Genomic DNA, 23,755 nt, shown 5'->3' with positions numbered 1-23,755 from the left:
TTTTTAAATGCTTAATTTTAAGAGTAGATTAAAAAAATTTAAATAATCATAATTATTTCACTTTTTATTATTATTATTAAATTTGGATTATTTTAAATTTATTCCATTAATTTTAATTTACCCAAATCTATATGATTTTCAAAATATTTATAAATATTTAAAATATAAATTAATAATATATATATATATATATATATTTAAAATTTTAAAATTAATAAATTTATAAATCAAATGAAAAATAATTTTAAATTAAATTTTGATAATGATGATGATGATGATGGTTAACGTCCACTAAGACCAAATAATGATCTATCGGACCTAAAAAGACAAATTATTTATTTTGATTTAAGATTTTATTCCTATATTCAAAAAGCTTGGAGAGAAGCCTCCCGAGTTCACTATAATTTTGGCATTGTAAAAGGCTAGGAAGGTCAGTATTGTAACAAAGGTTGTGAAATTGAGATCTAATGTGGTTGTATGCAAGGCACTCTAAGAGGAAGTGGTTTTCATCCTCGATGCTCCTATTCTCACAAATATGGTAGATCCTATTCTCACAAATACGGTTTATGAAATTGGTAAATAATAAATAATTTATGTAAACAATAAAAAAAACAAATATTATTATTATTATTATAATATAAAAACTAAATTATGCATATAAAAACTAAATTATGTGTACTCTTTAGGTCCAGTAACATTATATTGAGTAAAGTTATGAATAGCATTACAAATTAAAATCAATATTTTGTATTAAATTAATAATTTTTTAAATTAAAAAAATGAAATTTTTTGGAAAAGTTAGGTGGAGTTTAGGTTCTTCTAAACTAGAAGTATTATCTATTCATTAAAATAGTTTTATCTCCGCAACTAGTTTCTCCCATTTAATCTGTGATTTGATCAAAATCAATCAGAACACAAACTAATTAATTTACTGCTGGGTTAAACAACCCAGATTTGATAATATCGCATGCTTGCACGCAGGTAAACCGTAATTTTATAATACATCAAGGAGATGTAAACGGAAGAAGGTTCCAATTTATCCATGAATCATCGCATGAAGAAGATCATGTCAACAAACCAATAGTTAATTGATGTAACAGTGACAGGACAGATCCATGATGAATAGAGGGATTCGTTGCATATCGCTGTAGTGGAAATACAATGTATATCACCTAATGGGATGATGCGTTAATCACATAGAATAAATAACAGTAGAGATGTGTAAAAGCACTGAATTTAAACAGAAAGCTTCTCCGAATTCCAATAACATATTTACAGGAATATTTTACTGTGATAAGTGAACTCTAGAGTAATTTGATCAATTCTGGCCCAATTAACTGTTTGGCAATATTGTAAGATAATTACTGATAATCTTCCGAGCCAACAAATTGGTTGACTTCTGAAAAGAATCAAAATAATAGCTCAAAACAAACATACTTACAGGGCGGTAGAATAACTGTTCAATTCCTGAGGTCCCTAATCTTTGGGCTTCCCTGATCTCCAATTTGGGGATAAGGGATAGTAATATATACTACTATTAGTTGGGGACCACGAGACCAGTGGCTGTTTGGCCTTCTTTTGGTGATTAAGGTTGTTGTACATTGAACCCAAAGTGCTGAGCAAGAATCAGATCCACATCCCCGATGTCGACGCCCATATGCACTACACCCCTGCCGCCATGAAAGCCATCTTCCTCTGTCTGTACTCGAATATTTGGGGCATTTCGGCACTTGCCCATGCACTTGCACCCCACTGTCTCAACCTCACAACTGTTAGGATATTCCGACACATAGGATATAGTTAAGTTCAACTTGGTCTAGTTTAGAGTTAGGTATAGAGTTAGGTAAAGTGTGTTTCTTTACCGTTGTACATATTGTAACTTGCAATCCGACGGTCACGATATGTAGTGATTCGACGGTTCACTCTCACCTCGGTATTATCGACACTTGATCCGTGGCTTGACACCCGATTGGTCCATGAGTTCTATTTAAAGCGCATGGAGGGTCATTGTTCGGGCAATCCGTGCATGAGAGAAGCTTATGTAAATTTTCATTCTTTGATTAATAAATTGTCTGTACCCACGTTGGGACAGGCCGATTTTAACCACGTCAAAAATACTGGTGTATTGATTTGAGATCTGGTTGTGAGCGGTGTCCTTTTGGTATTCTTTCTGAGGAACTTACCCTGTAAATTCCTACATGGTATCAGAGCTATTTGAGGGCCGCGTCCGTTGGTGATCCAAATCTGAAGCCGGTAGAACTGCATGCGGCTGTCGTTTCCTAGATCTGCTGTTTCTGACTGCTTTCGGGCCGAGAAGACTGCTCTGTTGCGTTCGGAGCATCTGTTTCAGTGAGGAACCCCTTTCGTTTCACGCGAAAAGGTTTCCGGTAGCCCTAGCTGCGTCATTTTTCAGATCGGGAGGTATACAATGTTTTTTTTTGCAGTTTACTGTCATTTTCTCTCTGCTTATTTCGGTTTCGGTTTATTTAGCCTTTTTTTTTCCCGGATCTATACCTTTCATTTCTACGTATGCTCTTTGCCCTGCGACTCTGTGCGATCTGGGCAAATCAGAAACAGAAAGAAAGGATTTTTCTCATGCGTATGCTCTTTTCCCTGCACCTTAGTGTGATCTTGGAAAATCAGAAACATTGAGAAAAATATTTAGTTTTTCGGTTAAAAGCTAACTTTGAGATTTTTTTTAAAAAATTCTAGTTTTTTGGCTAAAGCTAACTTTGAGCCGTAAGGTTCGTTTTTCTTTGCATATTCGTGTTGGGTTTTGTGTTTTGTGTTTTGTAGGGGAAAAGAGCCTTCCCAAGGCAAGCACGCAAATCGAGGCCCCCCCCCCCCTCTCTCTCTCTCTCTCAAATATTTTGTATAGATCAATTGGTTCAAAGACTTTTTAAGAGAGTAGAGGTCTTGGGTTCAAGTCTCCATTTTGTGGGGGCGGATTTTTTCATTCCCGCACATTCGCGCACTTTGCCGGCAACGTCAACAATTTTTTTTCAAAAAGCCATAACTTCTTCATCCGGAAGCCTTTTTCAGAGCCGTTTTTTTAAAAACCGCCTATTTTTTCGAGATCTATCCATTGGACCACTTACTTTCAGCATCTTCAGCTTCAGTTTTTTTTTCAAAAAAATGGAAAGTCCATGCCAAGTCATTCTTGACAGCACTAACTACTTCCAATGGGTAGCCTACATGGGAGATTTACTTAGAAGTAAAGGTCTCTTCAGAATAGCCACAGACCAAGAGAAGAAACCCAAAGATGAAGACAAGGCCGAAAAATGGGAAAATAGACAAGATCAAGCACGTGGTTTGATAGGAATGTCTGTATCTCCTGATCTTAGATTCCACATTGCAGAAATTGAAACTCCTCATGAAGCATTAGAAAAACTTGCTAAAGTTTTTGGGATTAAAAATGAAATTAGAGCCCATCAACTTGAGAATGAGTTGCTTACTTTGGATCCTAATAATTTTTCTTGCATTGAAGATTTCTTGTCCAAATTCAAGACCCTTAGATATCTCTTGGAAGGTGTTAAAGTTAAGAAAGAAGATGGTAACCTTATTTATTCCATCCTTACTAAGTTGGGACCAGCCTACTCTGTATTTGTTTCCACTTTCCATTCTACAAGGGAGGCTTTCATTTGTCAAGGCAAAGACTACAAACCCCCTTCCTTTGACTCCTTTTGTGATTCCTTAATAAGAGAACAAGAAAAACTCTTACACCTTGGTCTTCTTAATCTTGGAAACTCTTCCTCGAAAGCGTTAGCCGCCCAGCAGCAACCAAATTCAAAGAATCCTAAGAAGTCTTATCCTCAAAGGAATGGTCCTAAACCAACTCAGCCTCAAGATGAAAGATCATTTCAGCAAAATGACAAGACCAATAAAAACAAATGGAAGAGGACTGACAGACATTGTAACTTTTGTAATCGAGATGGCCACTTAGAATCTAAATGCTTTAAGAAGATGGAAGCCTTGGAAGCCGCAATGAAGAAACATAACATCCATCTGGAGCCTACTTCAACTTCAACTTCCGGAACGACACTTTCTGCATGTCATCGTCAATCATCTCAGTCTGGTTATGCATTAAATGTATCTTCTTCTTCTTCTCATTCTCATGAGTGGCTCATTGATTCTGGAGCCTCTTGTCACATGGCCAAAAACCAAGCCATGTTTTCTTCTTTAAATGATTGTAACACCAAAAATATATATGTTGGTGATGATAGATCTCTTAATGTTGTAGGGACTGGAACTGTTCATCTAGACAATGGTCAGTTCAATGATGTATTATGTGTTCCAAACTTATCCTGCAACCTTCTATCTGTCTATCAGATAACTCATTCAGGTGAAGGTAAAATTGTTGAATTTTCACCTCATGATGTTGTAATCAAGGATCTAAAAGATCCTAAACAGATTCTAGCTACTGGTCTTGCTGATGATTCCAAAAGGTTGTATAAGTTTCACAACTTTGGGTCATCCCATCTTCCCTCAGTGTTTGTTGCTCATAATGATGAAGTGAGCAAACTTTGGCATGAGCGGTTTGGTCACTTAAACTATCGCTCCCTTCAGCATCTATGTAAAGAAAATATGGTGACAGGTCTTCCTATGGTATCTTGCAAAGATGGTGTTTGTTCCGGATGTGTACTCGGAAAACATCATCGGGACAGTTTTGACAAACGTGCCTCTTGGCACGCCTCAGCCCCTTTACAGCTTGTGCACAGTGATTTATGTGGTCCTCTTCCTGTTGCTTCATTCTCTGGCTGCAAGTACTTCTTAACTTTCATTGATGATTTCTCTAGACGCACTTGGGTATACTTCTTAAAACTCAAGAGCGAAGTATTTAGCACTTTTTTGGCCTTCAAAGCATTTGTTGAAAAACAATCTGGACATCAAATTCTTAAGCTAAGAACTGATAATGGTGGAGAATATGTTAAAAACGCATTCATCAACTTTTGCACCGAAAATGGAATTCAAATGCAACATACTGTTCCATACACTCCACAACAAAATGGTGTAGCTGAAAGGAAAAATCGCACCTTAAAGGAAATGGCTAATTGTATGCTGCAATCTAAAGGACTCAGTCTTAGTTTTTGGGCCGAAGTAATTAATTGTGCAAATTATATAATCAATCGCACTCCTACTAAGGTTCTAGAGAATATCACTCCAGAAGAAGCTTGGAGTTCCATTAAACCAGATGTAAGTCACTTTCGTGTGTTTGGAAGTGAAGCATGGGCCCATATTCCAGATGAAAAGCATAAAGCTTTAGAACCTAAGAGTGAGAAATGTACTTTTGTTGGATATTCTGAAGATGTAAAAGGTTATAGACTTATTCCATTTAAGTCCAAAAATGTTATCATTAGAAGAGATGTAAAATTTGATGAAAATAAATCGGCCTGCGAGCCTAGTCCGGCGGATGTGCCACCTCTTCCTATCTCTTCTATCTTTGAAAACATTTCTTCTTCTGATGATGAAAGCGAGGATGATAATCCTCCCCCACCTTCTCAGGATCCTCAACTTCCAAGATGGGTCCGTGCTACTCGGGATGCAGCAGGTGATCTTGCCGGTGATCCTACAGATCAACGACGTACCCGTTCTCAGTTTGAAAGAGCCTCTTCTTTACTGGCTCAAGCTCCAGTAAATCATGATCCTGACACTTTTGCAGAAGCTTCAGGCCATCCACATTGGGAAGCAGCTATGAATGAAGAATATCATTCATTGATGACAAATGATACATGGGATCTTGTTCCTCTACCAAAGGGACGCAAACTTGTTAGATGCAAATGGGTTTACAGAACCAAGTATGGACCAGATGGGAAAGTTGATAAACATAAGGCTCGTCTAGTTGCTAAGGGCTTTTCACAGGTTGAAGGCATTGACTACACTGAAACCTTCGCCCCTGTTGCCAAAATGAACTCTATCCGCCTTGTTCTTTCCCTTGCTGCCTCTTTAAAATGGGAAGTCCATCAGATGGATGTTAAATCTGCCTTCTTGCATGGGGACTTGCAGGAAGAAATCTATATGGAACAACCCATTGGCTTCATACAAACAGACTCCAGCCTTGTGTGTCGACTTAAGAAATCCCTTTATGGTCTCAAGCAAGCTCCTCGGGCTTGGTATGCCAAAATGGATAGCTTTCTTTTAGAATCTGGCTTTTCTAGGTGTCATTCTGACAATACTGTCTACACCAAGAAAGTGGGTGACTCTCTTATCATCCTTGTTCTTTATGTTGATGATCTTATCCTTACTGGCAGTGATCCCAACCTTATAAACCATGTGAAGTCTATCCTTAAAAAGAAATTTGAAATGACAGACTTAGGACACTTACACTATTTTCTCGGTCTTCAAGTCTTGCAATCCAAGGAAGGTATTTCCCTTTCCCAGTCCAAGTATGCTTGTGATATTCTTCGTCATTTTCACATGGAAGACTGTAAGCCAGCCCCTTCTCCCTTTCAGTCTGGAGTCAAACTTTCAGTCTCTTGTACTTCTCCTGAAGTTGATGCTACCTTATACCGTCAACTTGTAGGAAAACTCTTGTACTTAACCCATACTCGTCCTGATCTTTCCTTTGCTGTTGGCCTTGTTGCTCGTTTTATGCAAAACCCCCGTGAAAGTCATTGGAAAGCAGCCAAAAGAATACTTCGTTATGTTCGAGGTACAGTACAGTTTGGGATTCATTACAGTGCCAAAGCAGCTCCTCTGTTAGTTGGTTTCACTGATTCTGATTGGGCTGGTGACCCTGATGATCGGAAGTCTACTGCCGGTTATGTCTTCACTCTTGGTTCAGGACCAATTACATGGGCTTGTAAGAAACAGGCTGCCATTTCTCTTTCGTCAGCAGAAGCAGAGTATCGTGGTGCCGTGGAAGCTAGTAAGGAAGCCTTGTGGCTTCGTCAGATCCTATCAGAGTTTGGCTTTGAGCAGCAGCATCCAACCACACTTTGGTGTGATAATCAAAGTGCCATTCAGCTATGCAAAGATCCAGTTCAGCATCAGCGCAGCAAACACATCGAACTACACATGCACTTCATCAGAAAGCTCATTCATGACCATGTTCTTGAAGTGCAATATTGTCCAACAGATGATCAGGTTGCAGACATCTTCACAAAGGCTCTCACAGAGGCGAAGTTCACTAAACTTCGATATATGCTTGGAGTTCAGGAAGTTGTCGCTAAGGGGGGATAGGCTCTAGTGCCTCCTTCCTTCTCCTATTGTGTCATATTTGTAAATCCTTCAATCCTATCCCAAGTTGTTCTTAAGGGGGGATGTTAGGATATTCCGACACATAGGATATAGTTAAGTTCAACTTGGTCTAGTTTAGAGTTAGGTATAGAGTTAGGTAAAGTGTGTTTCTTTACCGTTGTACATATTGTAACTTGCAATCCGACGGTCACGATATGTAGTGATCCGACGGTTCACTCTCACCTCGGTATTATCGACACTTGATCCGTGGCTTGACACCCGATTGGTCCATGAGTTCTATTTAAAGCGCATGGAGGGTCATTGTTCGGGCAATCCGTGCATGAGAGAAGCTTATGTAAATTTTCATTCTTTGATTAATAAATTGTCTGTACCCACGTTGGGACAGGCCGTGGACTGTTTCCCTCCTTGCACTCTGAGGGTTTTAACCACGTCAAAAATACTGGTGTATTGATTTGAGATCTGGTTGTGAGCGGTGTCCTTTTGGTATTCTTTCTGAGGAACTTACCCTGTAAATTCCTACAACAACCCATCCCTGATTTACTTATTCTCTCTTCAAACGCCTCCAACAACATCTGGGATCCTGACTTCTTGCACTTCCCACCCATACAAACTTTTATCACACTCTTCGCCTCCTGCACTGCAATACCCACAGCTGAATTCAACCCCAATCTATCACTAGTCTCTGCAAATTCCACATGCAGAGCCTTTTCATCTCCATTAACCTCCGCTACATTCGGAGGATTTTCTACCAACACCGACTGGTATGGCTCAGGGGCCTCTAAAACCCGTCCCATCTGCTCTGTCGGATGGAGCAGAGCCATGTCGACCATCTCCCTCCCATGGTTGGAGGAGCACGATGAGAATGGCCAGTCTTCACAACAGCCCTTGTTTTTCCTTTGCTTTTCAGCTAATTTCAATGCCTTTTTCTGGGCTTTCAGCTGCCTTTTCCTCTCCTTGCGCTCCGCTTTGGTTTGTTCTAATTGGCTCATCAGCGCACTCATGGCATCCTGCTCAATACCCATCATATGGAATTTTAGTAAATCTATACAAATTCATCATATTGAGTTATTTGATTTACAGATTAGTATTTCAAGAAGAGGAAAATGGTTCAAATTACCGAGATAATTTCTGGTTTGACTTGCTCTGTAGGGGATACATCCGCACCTTCCGGGAACGTAGATAGCACAGAAAGATCTTTGGATAAGAATTGTAATAGCTTCATCCTCTTCTTTTCCGTTGAACACCCATCAGACACAGCAGGTAGATGCTTCAATTTCTGCTTCTCTAATTTACTTTTCATCCCACAATACGGTTGAGCCGTTACATGATAAGATTGGACGCGATTCCGATCGGAAAACACAAGCCGAGAAACAGGTTGTCGATTTGACGATAAAGAAACAGGAGCCAAGCCATCTGCAACATAATTAGTATGGTTACTTAGATAGGGAACCAGAGCTCCACTGCGTGCAGGCATGGCGGACTTCATTCAACTAATTAAACTGAGACACTGAAATCCTCATGTCGATGAATTATTATATGTCCCTCACAGAGCGAACTCCCTCAAATTCCCAGTTCAGCAAGCTTTTATAAATAAATATTTTCCCGGACATGCTGAACGATGTCCGCGTGATTACATAGAGTCTACACGATCGGAGTCGTCGATGGCCTCGGAGAACACGCTCCGCTCGGATTAGAAAAACTGACCATTCGACGGCCAAAGGCGATGCCAAATCAGATGCCGCTTGGACTCAAAGTTGACTGAGGAATACGGATGGTCGATGTGGACTGCATGTACAAAGGGGATGAGATGACATGGCATCGTTTTCGCAAATTGTGATGAAAGAATTTATGCATGGGTTACGCATGTGAAGTGGCGGTGAATATTACATGGTCTTTCTTTGGTATACGAATACCAAGGTTGTTCGTAACAGTTGACGGAGCGGAGGAGTTAAAGAATGGTTGGTTGGGTTATGGGGTCCAACGGGCGTTACAATTTTTCTGTTACTAACAACCGGAAATCATTGTGACTAGGGTTTGATGGAACAGTAGAATAGTGGAGGTTGAACTAACCCAAGTTCAAATTTCAACACCTCTTGTAACGTCACAATTCTATTTACTGAGAATCCCCACATCAATTCGTGCCGTCTCCTTCGAAAAAGAAACGCTAGTGCCGTCTCCAAAAAGGCAACGTTATAGGTAGTGATGTCACTTTCTATCATTTTTAATATGAATTTACCTTTATTTTTCATGTTATTATTTAACTATGTCGTTAATAGATTTATAAAAGTATTATAATAAGACTACTACTTATATGCTGTGATGTCACGTTTTAAGGATTTTTTTAAGATTTAATTTTATGTTGGAATTATTTAACCGTATCATTTATTGATTTTAAAAGGACTATGATAAGACTATTCTTTTTATGTAGTGTTTTTATAATGGAATATAATTAAATTTTAAAAAAATAATTGTTTTGAAAATAACAATTTTATTTAAAAACTTTGAGAGTTAGATTAATTAATTGAATTTTAGTAATAAAAAGAAAAAAACAATTTTATTTAAATAATAATAATAATTTCACTAGTAATTTTGGTTAGATTTTAATAATATTAAGTTACGAATATAAATGGTTTATTACCTTTTTATAAATAAAAAAGCAGTTAAAAAAAAATGTTCAACCTTTTTTCCATTTTAAATTTGCTTCCTTTATCTAGTATAGACAACATAGAAGACCTATATCATAATTTTACTACAATCCTCTCATATTCTATTAACAAGTTCTCAATTGAAGTCTCAAATAATAAAAGAAATAGCAAAACCAATCCATGGTATGCCAAAGATTGTAAAAGTGCGAGGAGAGCAATTAAGGAAGCTGTTGATGATTCTCTTAAAATGGACAAGATAAAAATATACAAAGCCCTAATTAAAAGGAAAAAGAGGCAGTGCATTCGTCAAAGACAGGAGAATCTCTTACACCTCTCTAAGGTAGCTCCTAAGAAATTTTGGAGGCAGATTCTCACTAGGAAGACTAAGGATAATAATAAAATTGCTCTTCACGATTGGAATTCTTATCTTAAAAAGCTTTATGAATCTCCAAATGTCATGGATAATTTGGAAAACCTGCTCACAATGAAAGAAGTTTTCTCTTTAGAAGACATTAAGTTTGGGGTTAATCGCCTCGCTAATGGGAAAGCTAAGGACATTGAAGGTTACCAGGCGGAAATCTTAAAAATTGGAGGTCTTGTCCTCATCCCCCACATCCACAAGCTTTTCAATCAAGCAGTTAAGCAAGGGTTCCCTAAACCTTGGACTGAGAGCCTCATTATCCCTATTTTTAAAAGTTGAGATACAAATAACCCCTCTAATTATCGGACAATTATGATCAGCCCTCTCTTAGCCAAGTTGTATGGTAGTATCCTGGAAAAAAAGTTAAGCATATGGCTTGAAAGTGAAGGTAAGCGGGCTAAAGGCCAAGCAGGTTTCAAAAGGCATCACTCAACAACAGACCACCTTGTTACGCTTAGGATCATTGCGGAGGAATGTCGTAATGATAAATCCAATTTATTTTGTTGCTTTGTAGACTTTAGAAAGGCTTTCAATACGGTTCCTAGATACAACCTTTGGAATAGGTTAGAAGAGCTAAAGGTTCCTCTTGAGTTGAGAGCTGCTGCTATAAGGTTATACGAGAATGTAATTGCCAAGCTAAAGAGCAATGAGGGGTGGTCGAAAGATATTAAGTGTAACATCGGAGTTAAACAAGGTTGTCCCCTCTCCCCTACCCTATTTGGCATTTACATCGATAAGCTCGAAGGCTATTTAGAAGAAGCAGGATGTGATGGCACGATCTTAGCTGGGATAGTCGTTATCCTTCTTCTCTATGCTGACGATATTGTTCTTTTGGCAAGGTGCCCTTCTGATCTTGATAAGCAACTCAAGCTTCTTAAGGATTTCTGCTCTACCATGGGTATGACTGTTAACACTGACAAAACAAAAGTTATGATTATCAAATCCAAGAAGGACACTTACGCTAATTTTATGTATGACAATAATAACTTGGAGGAAGTGTATTCTTACAAGTACCTGGGAATTGATATCCATCACAAGCTCAACTGGAACCATAGCATTGAGAAAATGATCAATGGGGGGTGGAAAGCTTATTTTGGTCTTGAAAATAATTGTAAAACAGCAAACCTCGTAATGTGGGATAAAAAGAAGTTCCTCTTTGAAACTTTAGTCACTCCTGTTATCTTATATGGCTGTGAGGTTTGGGGTTACAGCATCTCCAAAGAATCATGGAGAAAGATTGAGCAAATCCAGAAGCGTTTTATAACTTATAACCTGAAAATTAAAAGTAATACACCCTATCCTATTCTCTTTATAGAAGCAGGTCTTTCCCCTATTGAGAGCCTAGCTATGCTTAGGTTTCTGTTGTACAAGCACAAGCTCAATAACATAGATGATCATAGACTTCCTAAGCTAGCTTTAAATTCTAGCCAAAACCACCTAAGGCTCAACCGAGGATGGCATAAAGACACAAGGGCCTGGTTAAACTATTGGGAGATCAATGAGAATGATGCTTTGCAAAACATAAATAACATTAAAGATATTGTTACTTCTAAGTTCAAAGAAAAATTGTGGTGTGAGAAAGATTTAGCATCTAAAAGAAAATTAAGTTATTATAAGAAGGTCATCAACCCCACCCTTGAAGATCAAAAGTATCTCTCTATTTTAACTAGCTCAAAGAAGAAAATTAATATAGCAAAGATTAGAACGAATTCTCATGAGCTCTATAGTGAAACAGGTTGTTGGGCAGTTCCTAAAACGCCATGGATGGAAAGGATCTGCCATATTTGTGAGAATAGGAGCATCGAGGATGAAAACCACTTCCTCTTAGAGTGCCCTGCATACAACCACATTAGATCTCAATTTCACAATCTTTGTTACAATACTGAACTTCCTAGCCTTTTACAATGTCAAAATTATAGTGAGCTCGGGAGACTTCTCTCCAAGCTTTTTGAGCATAGGAATAAAATCTTAAATCAAAATAAATAATTTGTTTATTTAGGTCCGATAGATCATTGTTTGGTCTCAGCGGACATTAACCATCATCATCATCATCATCATCATTATTAGAATTTATAAATCAAAATACTTTAAATAAAGTTTTTCTTACTTTAAATAAAGTTTTTTTTTAAGATTTACATCTAATAGAAATGTTAAATTTTAATTTATTTAAACAATGAAAATTTTGATTTATTTAAACAATGAAAATTTTGAAAACAAAATTCTCGCATAAAATATCTATATATGTTGGAATTATATCTTATGTTTAACGTTTTAAATTTTAATTTAAAATAAAAATATTTTATTTATTCAATCTATTAAAAAACAAGCTTTTATGAATAGAAAATGAATCAATAAAATTTTATAAATGATCTAATAGGTAGATAATAAAATTATAAACTTTAAGATAATACTAAAATTTAAAATTAATTTGGTGTATGTTTATAACATTAAAAATATTTATAAATATTTATTATAACTTTTTAGTTTGTATTAATATATTATTAACACAATTACATTAATAAATATGATTGATAAATGTTAATAGGTCTATATCAAACACATATATCAATTATCAATGTTATTATCGATAATATTAATATAAATATAATAACCATATTAATAATAATTGATATTATATTAATACTATTATATTAAATAATAATAATAATAATAATAATAACAACAACATTTATATTAATAATCATTTAATAAATAATAATGAAGTAATTATGAAATAAACATTTAATAAAAATCAAATAACAATTTAAATGTGGTTGATATAAAATTCAACTTTAAATACTCCACCGGAACACAATTTTAAACGCTAGCCTCTTCCAAAACACACCGAGACTAACGACAAAAGTTGCACAAATTCAAATCAACAGGATAATGATCACAACCATTCAGATTTTCCAACCAATCCCTTCTCGCACTGTCTTGCATTTTTGCATAACGTTGAAAAGAAAAAGGCGGTGAAATCCGCAAACCATCTATTCATTTCACTCTTCATATAGTTGTAAATTTCAGACCCTGCCTCTCTCTGTCTGCAATATCTACAGTGCCTTGTTGCAAGGGAATAATATTAAACCCAAGGGATAAATATTATAAAGACAAGGTATAAAAACCCTAAGATAAATATTATAAACCCAAGGTATAAAAACCTTAAGATAAATATTATAAACCCTAAAATAAACATGGTTGACCATGATTTACCATCATTGATTTTCATACTGAGACGATGTTTGTCACAATGTGATGTTGGACCATTGTTGACCATGGTTTTTTTCCATATTGAGACAACCTTTGGCACATTGTGACATTGTACCATCGTTGACCATGGATAAGAATTATTGTAAACCCAAGGGATTTATATTAAACCCTAGGGTTAATATTATAAACCCTATGAATAATATTATACCCTAGGAATATGAACCAAATAAACCCAAGGGATTGATATTATAAACTAAAGGGAATAATAAACCCAAGGGATTAATTCTAAAACCCAAAGGTATTATAAACCTAATGGATTAATATTATAAATGCAAGATATATAAACCCTAAAGGGATTGATATTATAAATCTAAGAGAATAATAAACCCAAGGGATTAATACTAAAAATCCAAGGGACTAAAATCCCAATGGGCTGATAATATAAACCCAAAGGAATAATATTAAACCCAAAAGATTAATATTATAAACCCAAGGTATATAAACTCTAAGATAAATATTATAAACCCAAGGGATCGATAAATCCAAGGGATTATAAACCCAAGGGAATAATATTAAACCCAAGGGATAAATATTATAAACTCAAGGAATATAAACCCTAAGGTAAATATTTGTCACAATATGACGTTGGAATCTCGTGGACCATGATTGATTTTCATATTGAGATAACGTTTTTCACAATAAGACATTGGACAATGGCTGACCATCGTTGACCATGGTTGATGTCCATATTGAGACAATCTTTGTCACAATGTAACGTTGGAGCATGGTTGACCATGGATGACCATGGTTGTGACAATGTGACATTGGACCAAGAGACAATGTTTTTCATAATGTGACCATGCTTGACCATGGTTGAGACAACCTTTGTCGCAATGTGACGTTGGAACATGGTTGACCATAGTTGATTTTCATATTGAGACAATCGTCGTCACAATGCGACATTGGTTGATTTTCATATTGAGAAAATCTTTATCACAATGTGACATTGGACCATGCTTGACCATGATTATAAACCCAATGGATTTATATTAAACCCAAAGATTAATATTATAAACCCTATGAATAATACTATACCCTAGGAATATGAAGCCTTAGATTAATAAACCTAAGAGATTGATATTACAAATCCAAGGGGGTAATACTTAAAACCCAAGAGATTATAAACCAAAGGAAATAATATTGAACCCAAGCGATAAATATTATAAATCCAAGGTATAAAAACCCTAAGATAAATATTATAAACCTTAAAATAAACATGGTTGACCATGGTTTACCATCATTGATTTTCATACTTAGATGATCTTTGTCACAATGTGACGTTCAACCATGGTTAATTTTCATATTGAGACAATATTTGACACATTATGTCATTGGACAATCGTTGACCATGGTTGATCATGATTGTAAATCCAAGGCATTTATATTAAACCCTTGGAGTAATATTATAAACCATATGAATAATATTATGCCCTAGGAATATGAACCTTTAGATTAATTAACCCATGAGACTGATATTATAAACCCAAGAGATTAATTCTAAAACCCTTGCATTTATAATATCAATCCCTTTAGTTTGTTAATTTTGAGATACGGCATTGAATAAATTGCAATGCAATGTAACATGGCAAAAATGAGAATTAGATAAATTGTCATATTGCAATCATAATGCGACATTGATTGATTTTTGCACAACCTTGTGCCACTAAGACGTTATATTCAAATCCCTTTCGAATTATTTCATTAGAAATATCGCATACATCTAGAATGCTAACATTTAGGTAATGCAAGGAATTAGATTTTTTATAAATTATTATTTTAAATTTAAATGGTTTAAAAATGATTATTTATAGTAATTTTTAATGAAAAAAATTCAAACTATAGTGAAATGTTTTAAAAACAAATGAACAATAAATAACTAATTTTTGAAAAATAAATTCATATAAAATAAAATGAAACTAAATAAATATTTGTATATTCATAAATTTATTTACTATAATCTCACTTGAATATATTAATTTAAAAAAAATATTACAAGGGAAACATTATTGATGGATTTTTAGATCTATAAGGCAATGACAGGAATTAAATTGTTTATAAATTATTATTTTAAATTTAAATGGTTTATAAATAACATAGACGATCATAGACTTCCTAAGCTAGACGAAAAATTCCAGCCAAAACCACCTAAGGCTTAATCGAGGGTGGCATAAAGACACAAGGGCTTGGTTAAACTATTGGGAGATCAACGAAAATGATGCATTGCAAAACATAAATAACATTAAATATATTGTTACTTCTAAGTTCAAAGAAAAATGTAGTGTGAGAAAGATTTAGCGGCTAAAAGAAAATTAAGTTATTATAAGAAGGTCATCAACCCCACCCTAGAAGATCAAAAGTATCTCTCTATTTTAACTAGCTCAAAGAAGAAAATTAATATAGCAAAGATTAGAACGAATTCTCATGAGCTCCATAGTGAAAAAGGTCGTTGGGCAGTTCCTAAAACGCCATGGATGGAAAGGATCTGCCATATATGTGAGAATAGGAACATCGAGGATGAAAACCACTTCCTCTTAGAGCGCCCCGCATACAACCACATTAGATCTCAGTTTCACAATCTTTGTTACAATACTGACCTTCCTAGCCTTTTACAATGTCAAAATTATAGTGAGCTCGGGAGGCTTCTCTCCAAGCTTTTTGAGCATAGGAATAAAATCTTAAATCAAAATAAATAATTTGTTTCTTTAGGTCCGATAGACCATTGTTTGGTCTTAGCGAACGTTAATCATCATCATCATCATCAAATTATTATTTTATAGTTTTTTTAATGAAAACAAATTCCAAATATAGTGCAAAATCTTAAAAATAAATGAATAATAGATTAGAAAAATTTCAAACATAAATCCATATAAAATAAAATGAAACAAAATAAACATTTGTAAATTCATAAATTCATTTACTATAATCTTATAATCTCATTTGAATGTATTAAGTTTTTAAAAAATATAACATGTGAAACATTATTGATGGAATTTTAAATCTGTAAGGGAATGGAAGGAATTAAATTGTTTATAAATTATTATTTTAAATTTAAATGGTTTATAAATTATTATTTTAAATGTAAATGGTTTACAAAATATTATTTTATACCCGTGTATTTAAGACATCTATGGTTCATTTTTTGTTGAGTTAAGCTTCAGAATATTCAAGTAATAACCAATATTTGTCAACGTTTCAAATCCCAACGGGGATCCATCATCAGGACCATTCTGAATAAAGATAATAAAAGAGCTTAATCATAGGATAAATAGCTATAAGATAATTTGTTTTTAAGGAAGATGTATGTCGGTTACTAGTTAAAACCTAAAATTTTTGTAATAGTAATTATTATTCATAATTTTCTTTCCTAATTTATAATATCAAAGTTTATTTTTATATAATAAACATATGATTATTTATTATTAAAACAATAATTATTTTTTATATTCTTTACAAATATTTATTATAATTATTATCATTAGATTATTAATATTGATTAATATTCTTAATATAATTAAAAAAATTATTTTATTTTATTTTATTTATTTATTTACTTTTTTATTTTTTAATAAATTAATGTTCTTATTTCTTAAAGAATAGAAAATAATTAATTAATGAATATTATAATAATTAAACCAACTAATTATTATTATATCTATTTTTTAAGAAAATTAATTAATTAATAGATACTATAATAATTAATTACTAATTATCATTGTAAATCATTATTAATAATTATTATTATAAATTATTATTATTGTAAATAACTATTATAATCAATTAATAAATAATAATAATAATAACAATAACAATAACAATAACAATAACAATAACAATAACAACAATAATAATAATAATTATTATTATTTTATAGTTTTTTTAATAATAATAATAATAATAATAATAATAATAATAATAATTATTATTATTATTATTTTATAGTTTTTTTTAATGAAAAAAATTCTAAATATAGTGCAAAATATTAAAAACAAATGAATAATAGATAATAATTAAAAAAAAAAAAATCATATAACATAAAATAAAATAAAATAAAATAAAATGAAACGAAGATGGGAGGAGAGCGCTGAAGCTGAAGAGGAAGACGGGAGATTAGGGTTAGGGTTTTGGAACAGGCGGCCCCTGGCGGACCTGCACCTGGACAGGGTGCAGGGGAACTCGAATCCACCTGCAGAAGTTTAGACCAAGCCACAACAGACTGATTTGAGGGAAGAAACCCCGAAAATAGATAGGACTGATAGAGAGATGACAGAACCGAGTGGGGGGGGGGGGGGAGAGATCCCCTCCTATAAGAATGTAGCAGCAGGAGAAACAAGCCGGAATGGATCGAGCAGTGGATTAGGGAGATGCAGCAAGGATATGCTGGTCATGGGAGCAGTATGGCAAGCAAGGACGGGGAAAAAATGTCTACCACAAGCAACAAAAAAACCTAGGTTTGTTATTCCAAACAATAAACTTGAGGAATACAGAGGATATATGAAAGACCATCCTCTCATTTGCAAGTTTGTAGGCACATGGCCATCTGAGAAAGACCTGATGAAATGGATACAACATAGATGGAAGCCCAAAGGACATATTGATCTAAAATTAGGGGCAAAAGGATTCTTCACGGTAATTTTTCCAAATCTGGAAGATAAGGAGAGCATCTTCGAGGAGGGACCATACTTCTTCAAGAATGCAAGGCTTTTCATGAGGCAATGGGAAGAATGCTATAATCCAGACAAACAGAAAATGTTAGCAGCACTAATATGGGTGAGACTGTTGGGGATCCCGATAGAGTTCTGGGATCTAAAGATTCTAGAGGGGATCGGGACCTCAATCGGGACCTTCGTTAAAGTGGTAGAAACTACCAAAAGAGGAAGATATACGTCATGTGTTAAGATCTGTGTCTACATGAATATCACAGAACCGCTTCCGGATTATATTGAAGTGGAATACCATGATGAGGTATGGAAACAACCAGTTGATTATGAACACATTCCATTTAGATGCAGACGGTGCCATGAATATGGCCATATGTATAAATCTTGTCCGATGAATGCTAATGAAACACCAACAGATTTGGGGGGAAGAAAGGGGAATACCAAACAGGAGGAAAGGAAAAGCAAAGGAGACAATGAAGGTTTTACAGGAGTACTGAGACAAAGAAAAACCCAAAGAGAAAAAACTAAACAAAATCCACTCTACCCAGAAGGCACCCAGAAAAGCCAGAACCAGTTTGAAGTATTACAAGAAATAGAAATGGAAGCGGAAGGTGAGGATGGTGAAGATGGTGAAGATGAAACAATGGAGAATAAAAACGAAAACAAAGGGAAAAATAAGGCGTCAAACAATATGGAGATGGAAAAAGAGGGGGAGAAGATAGCTTGACCTCAAGAATAGAAACAAATGGAGATAGACCCACAACAGGACCAAGAAGGAGAAGAAGAACAGGTCATGAAGAAACTTCTGCAGGAATGACGACCTTTGGATGAATGATTCATACCTAAAGACTAGAAACAACTTTACAAAGACATGTTCCAAAGATACAAGGATAAACGAGGAACAATAATATCAAATCAGCCAGAGCAGCTTGGGACGCAAGGAGGACAAAGCACAGAAGCAAGAACTATAGGGAAAGGAGGAAGGAAAAGAGGAAGAAGACCTATGAGCGAGTCCATCTAAATGGTTGGAGAGATGTTGGTAAACTCAGGAAGAGTGGTGCCATTGTCGGAGGTATTCCGACAACCCCTCAAATTGTTGAAATGATTATCACAGCCTAGAATATTAGAGCATTGAATAGTAAGGGGAAACAAAGATATCTGAAAGAGAGACTCAAAAAATATAAACCCCATATAATGTTCATTCAAGAAACAAAAATTCGAGAAAAAAAAATAATAGAAGTTATGAGCAACTTCAAGCCGCATTATGAGATAATTGGTCAAGATGCTGAAGGTAGTGCGGGAGGTGTGGCAATCCTCTGGAATCCAAAGGAAGTCCAATTTGAAGACTGGATCAGTATACCTCGAATTCTTTCAGGAAGATTAAGAAATATAGGATCCCAGGAATGGGTTCTTTTATCCAATGTATATGGTCCTCACATACCGGGTGAACGCAGGAATTTCCTTCAAAACCTAGCAATTATACGTTCCATGTTTCCAGCCTCCCCATGGATTGTAGGAGGATATTTCAACATGATCACATCCCTAAATGAGAAAAGGGGAGGCCTCATAAGGACAGATGCAGATATGGAAGCCTTCGACGATATGATAGCAGAACAAAGGCTGGTAGATATTCAGACAATAAACGGGATCCACACATGGAACAACAGAAGGGGAGGTAGACATCAAATTGCCTCCAGACTAGATAGATTTCTACTGTCAGAACAGATCATAGATCGGGACATTTTCATTGAAGAAATGATTCTACCGGGAATGGGATTGGACCACTGGCCGATCAAAATAGAACTTGATATCAAAGCCAGCCCCAAGAAAAATCCCTTCAGGTTCGAAGCTTTCTGGCTCATGGATCAAAATTTTATGATGAAAGTAGAAGAATGGTGGAAACAAAGTTAGCAAAGGGGAAGAAATAGGATGCAGATATTTCAGTTAAAATTAAAGGAACTAAAAGGAAACATCAAGAAATGGAGCAAAGAGGAATTTGGAAACATCTTTAAGGACCAACAGCTTCTAGATCATAAGATGAAGAAAATCCAACAAGAAATCATAACTGCAGGGAGAAGTGAGGATTTAGCCAGAGAAGAAGGGATCCTAATAGGGCAGATGGAAGAAAGAAGGAAACAAGAAGAGATCCTATGGAGGCAAAAATCTAGAGTGAATTGGCTACGAGAAGGGGAGAGGAATACAAAGTTCTTCCATCAGGCAATGATGCAGTGAAGATAGCGGAACATAATCTTCTCCATAAAAGACGAAGAAGGACTACGAGTAACACAGCATGAGGAAATGGAACACGTTTTGATAAATCATTTCAAAGATCTCCTGACAGAACCCAATGTAGATCGACGGGGAGCCACTGAGAGAATCTGTAATGAGATTCCAAGCATGATCACAAGGGATCAAAATTTAGCCCTGATGAGGGCAACTACTCTAGAAGAGGTAGAAGAGATAGTGAAAGGGATGAAGAAGAATAAAGCCCCTAGCCCTGATGGCTTCACAGCGGAATTCTATCAAGTAGGATGGAAATTTTTGGGCCAAGATATCGTGGACGTGCTGGAAGAATCAAGAAGAAACCAGAAGGTAAGTACAGGCTTAAACTCAACACTCTTATTGCTTATTCCTAAAGATGCCAAGTCTGAAGAGCCCCAGGTCTTTAGACCCATTGCTCTGTGTAATGTTATATATAAAATTATAGCTATACTAATGGCTAAAAGACTTAAGCCTAATCTATCTAGTATTATATCCCCTGAAAAAATAGGTTTTGTGGAAGGTCGACAAATCCTAGATGGTATGGTGGTCTCTCAAGAAGTAGTGCATTCTCTGAAAAAAAGAAGGAAGCAGGTATGATGATTAAACTGGACCTCTCCAAAGCCTATGACCGCTTGATTTGGGATTATTTGAAAGCAGTCTTAAGGGCCTTTAGTTTTTGTAATCGATGGATCGAATGGACCTCCGCCATGGTCTCCTCACACAATTTCTCCATCCTTGTGAATGGAGTTCCTTCCCAAACCTTTAAAGCTTCCAAAGGACTCGGACAGAGAGATCCATTGTCTCCCTTCTTGTTCATCATTGCAGTGGAAGGCTTAGGAAGATACATCAAAAAATAATTAAGGGAAAGAAATATCAGAGGAATACAGATATGGGGCAGTAACATACCAATTACTCACCAGCAATTTGTTGACGACATCATGCTGTTTTGTGTTGTGTCTCTCAGAGAAGCTAGAAGAATTAAAGAGATCCTATACCTCTTTATGGAAGCTTCTGGTACACAAATTAATAAAGAAAAGTCTTGTACCTATTTTTTCAATACAGCAGGAAACATCAACAATTTTTTAACAAGAATCATGGGTTTTCGTTCAGGAGAACTACCCACAAAATATCTAGGTACTCTGTTAGCCTTGAATCCGCTAAGACTAACGAATTGGTAACAAACCATTGAGAAGATTGCAAGAAAACTAGCCAACTGGTCCTTCAGAACTCTGAATATCACAGGCCGAACTGTATTGATCAAGGCAGTCCTACAATCGATACTGATATACCAACTCTCAGCAATGGCTGCCCCAAAAGGAGCGTGTGCCAAGATGGTGGAGATTTTTAAAAAATTTCTTTGGGGAGGACCGAAGGAACAAAGAAAATGGGCATTGGTATCCTGGAAGGGTTTAGTGAAAAGTAAAATTGATGGAGGATTAGGCCTCAAAGATCCTTACTCATTGAACCGCGCTGGATGAAGGGAGGAGATGACCTATGGAAAAGAATATGGAAAAAAAATATAATATGCCAACAAGTCCAGAGGAGATCTTAAGAATAAGGGACACCCCGAAAGGTTCTACAATATGGAATCTGGCTAGTCAAAACAGGGAGATAATAACTATACATGTTTTCTGGGAAATCAGGAATGGCTGCTCAGCCAAGTTCTGGGAAGAAGCCTGGCAGCAAAGAGAAAGAATGAATGGATTACAAGCTTTAAGTGACATATGTCAAAAGGCAAAAGAGGAAGGGATGAATTTTGTAAGAGACTTCTGGAAGGAAGAGGGCCAAGAAGAATCATGGAGAACCTGGAAGAATCCGTAAGAATGGAATGGACAGGTTGATAGAGAGCAAAGAGAAATATATCTAAAAGAAATGCAGATAAGGAAAATAACTATAAGACCAGGACGAAACATTTTGAGATGGGGTTACACAATGAAGGGAAATTTCACGATTAAAGAAGCATACCATCTCTTCACTCAGAGATGACAAGATGATATGGCAGTTAATTGGAAACAAATATGGAGCAGCAACTAGTGGCCGAAAGTGACCCACTTCCTGTGGTTGGTATGTAAAGGCTGCATTCTGACCTGGGACCAACTTCAAAAGCGTGGGATTCATGGCCCCCCCCCCCCCCCCCCGATGTTGTCTATGCAAACAAGATCAGGAAACGCAGGAACATCTCCTGAACTCATGTAATGGAGCACAACAGCAATGGGAAGAAGTTAGAAGACTCTTTGGAAGGACACACAGAGATCAACAGAGTATCAGGAACATAATTAAACAATGGGGAAGAGGCCAATTCACAAGCCCTGTGGTTAGACGAGCCTGGAGTCTAGCAGTAGGTATGAATATGTGGATGATTTGGAAAGAACGAAACAGAAGAATCTTCCAAAATAAAGAGATGTCTAAAGAGCAAGTCTGGAGAAAAACACTAAGTCATATTCGAGAGACCATCTTAGCGGAATCTTGGAGCACAGAGGATTGGGAAACGACGTAGGAAGAAGACCAAATTCTAAGGAAGCTGAATCTACATCAAGGAATGGTTGCTCCATAGATGTGGAAACAACCCAATATAGGGTGAAACAGTCCCATGCACTTCTCTCGCCCCTCGGTAGGATTTATAAAGTTAAATTTCGATGGAGCATCCAAAGGTAACCCAGGTCCGGCGGGGATTGGAGGCCTATTTCGAGACGACCAAGGCAGAACACAATGGATTTACTCAGACAACGGTGACATCATGAGTAACAATGAAGCTGAATTGATGGAAGTACATCAAGGACTGAAGATAGCAATCAGAAATGGCTACAACAACCTGGAAGTGGAAGGAGACTCCCAAATGGTAACACACATAATTAAAAAACTTAATAATGGGACCTCATGGGACAAAGTTACTCAAAGTTGGAGGACGGCTAGCCTGATCCAAGAGCTGGAAATTATCTTAAAAAGATTTGAGTACATGATCATTAAGCATGTAAGAAGAGAAGGCAACAGAGAACAGATTTTCTCGCAAATTGGGGAAGCCAGGAACAAGGAGGGAAATTGGATAGTATCTAGATGACACTTTCAGAGAAGCCAGAATTAGAACTGCTTGGAATGATATTAACCCAAGATCATAATGAAGACACGATCTAAAGATAATAGATACAGATGACCCCTGATCGGGGTGTGGAGAAAAGCAGGTGAGGGTAGCAGGAAAAATCATGAATGCGGCAGGATAGAGGGATCCTTTCCTAGCCATAGCATCATCCATCCTGCCACGGTAGCATACTGCATGTCAGCGCACATCTCAAGAAAACGGAGTG

The 23,755-nt window shown here is 36.0% G+C and overlaps 1 protein-coding gene and 1 pseudogene across 2 annotated transcripts; one reads left to right on the top strand and one right to left on the bottom strand.

The window, feature by feature from the left end:
* Positions 1 to 1,237: 1,237 nt before the first annotated feature.
* On the bottom strand, positions 1,238 to 9,133 carry LOC149174087 (uncharacterized; annotated as a pseudogene). Its single transcript, XR_016258468.1, has 4 exons — positions 8,315 to 9,133; positions 7,721 to 8,204; positions 4,023 to 4,027; positions 1,238 to 1,762 (listed from the first exon to the last, which is right to left on the bottom strand). The product of XR_016258468.1 is annotated as an uncharacterized LOC149174087 (transcript).
* A 10,300-nt stretch (positions 9,134 to 19,433) lies between these two features.
* On the top strand, positions 19,434 to 20,102 carry LOC149174086 (uncharacterized). Its single transcript, XM_089420737.1, has one exon. The coding sequence runs from the start codon at positions 19,434 to 19,436 to the stop codon at positions 20,100 to 20,102; it is 669 nt and encodes a 222-aa protein (XP_089276863.1).
* The last annotated feature ends 3,653 nt before the right edge of the window (positions 20,103 to 23,755 follow it).

Source organism: Pinus tabuliformis, chromosome 4_1 (assembly GCF_031772625.1).
Source record: "Pinus tabuliformis cultivar Carrire ecotype Pingquan chromosome 4_1, CPIR1, whole genome shotgun sequence".
NCBI classification, from domain to species: Eukaryota; Viridiplantae; Streptophyta; class Pinopsida; order Pinales; family Pinaceae; genus Pinus; species Pinus tabuliformis.
The sequence above is the reverse complement of the archived record's forward strand: the minus strand, read 5'-3'. Positions and strand labels throughout refer to the sequence as shown.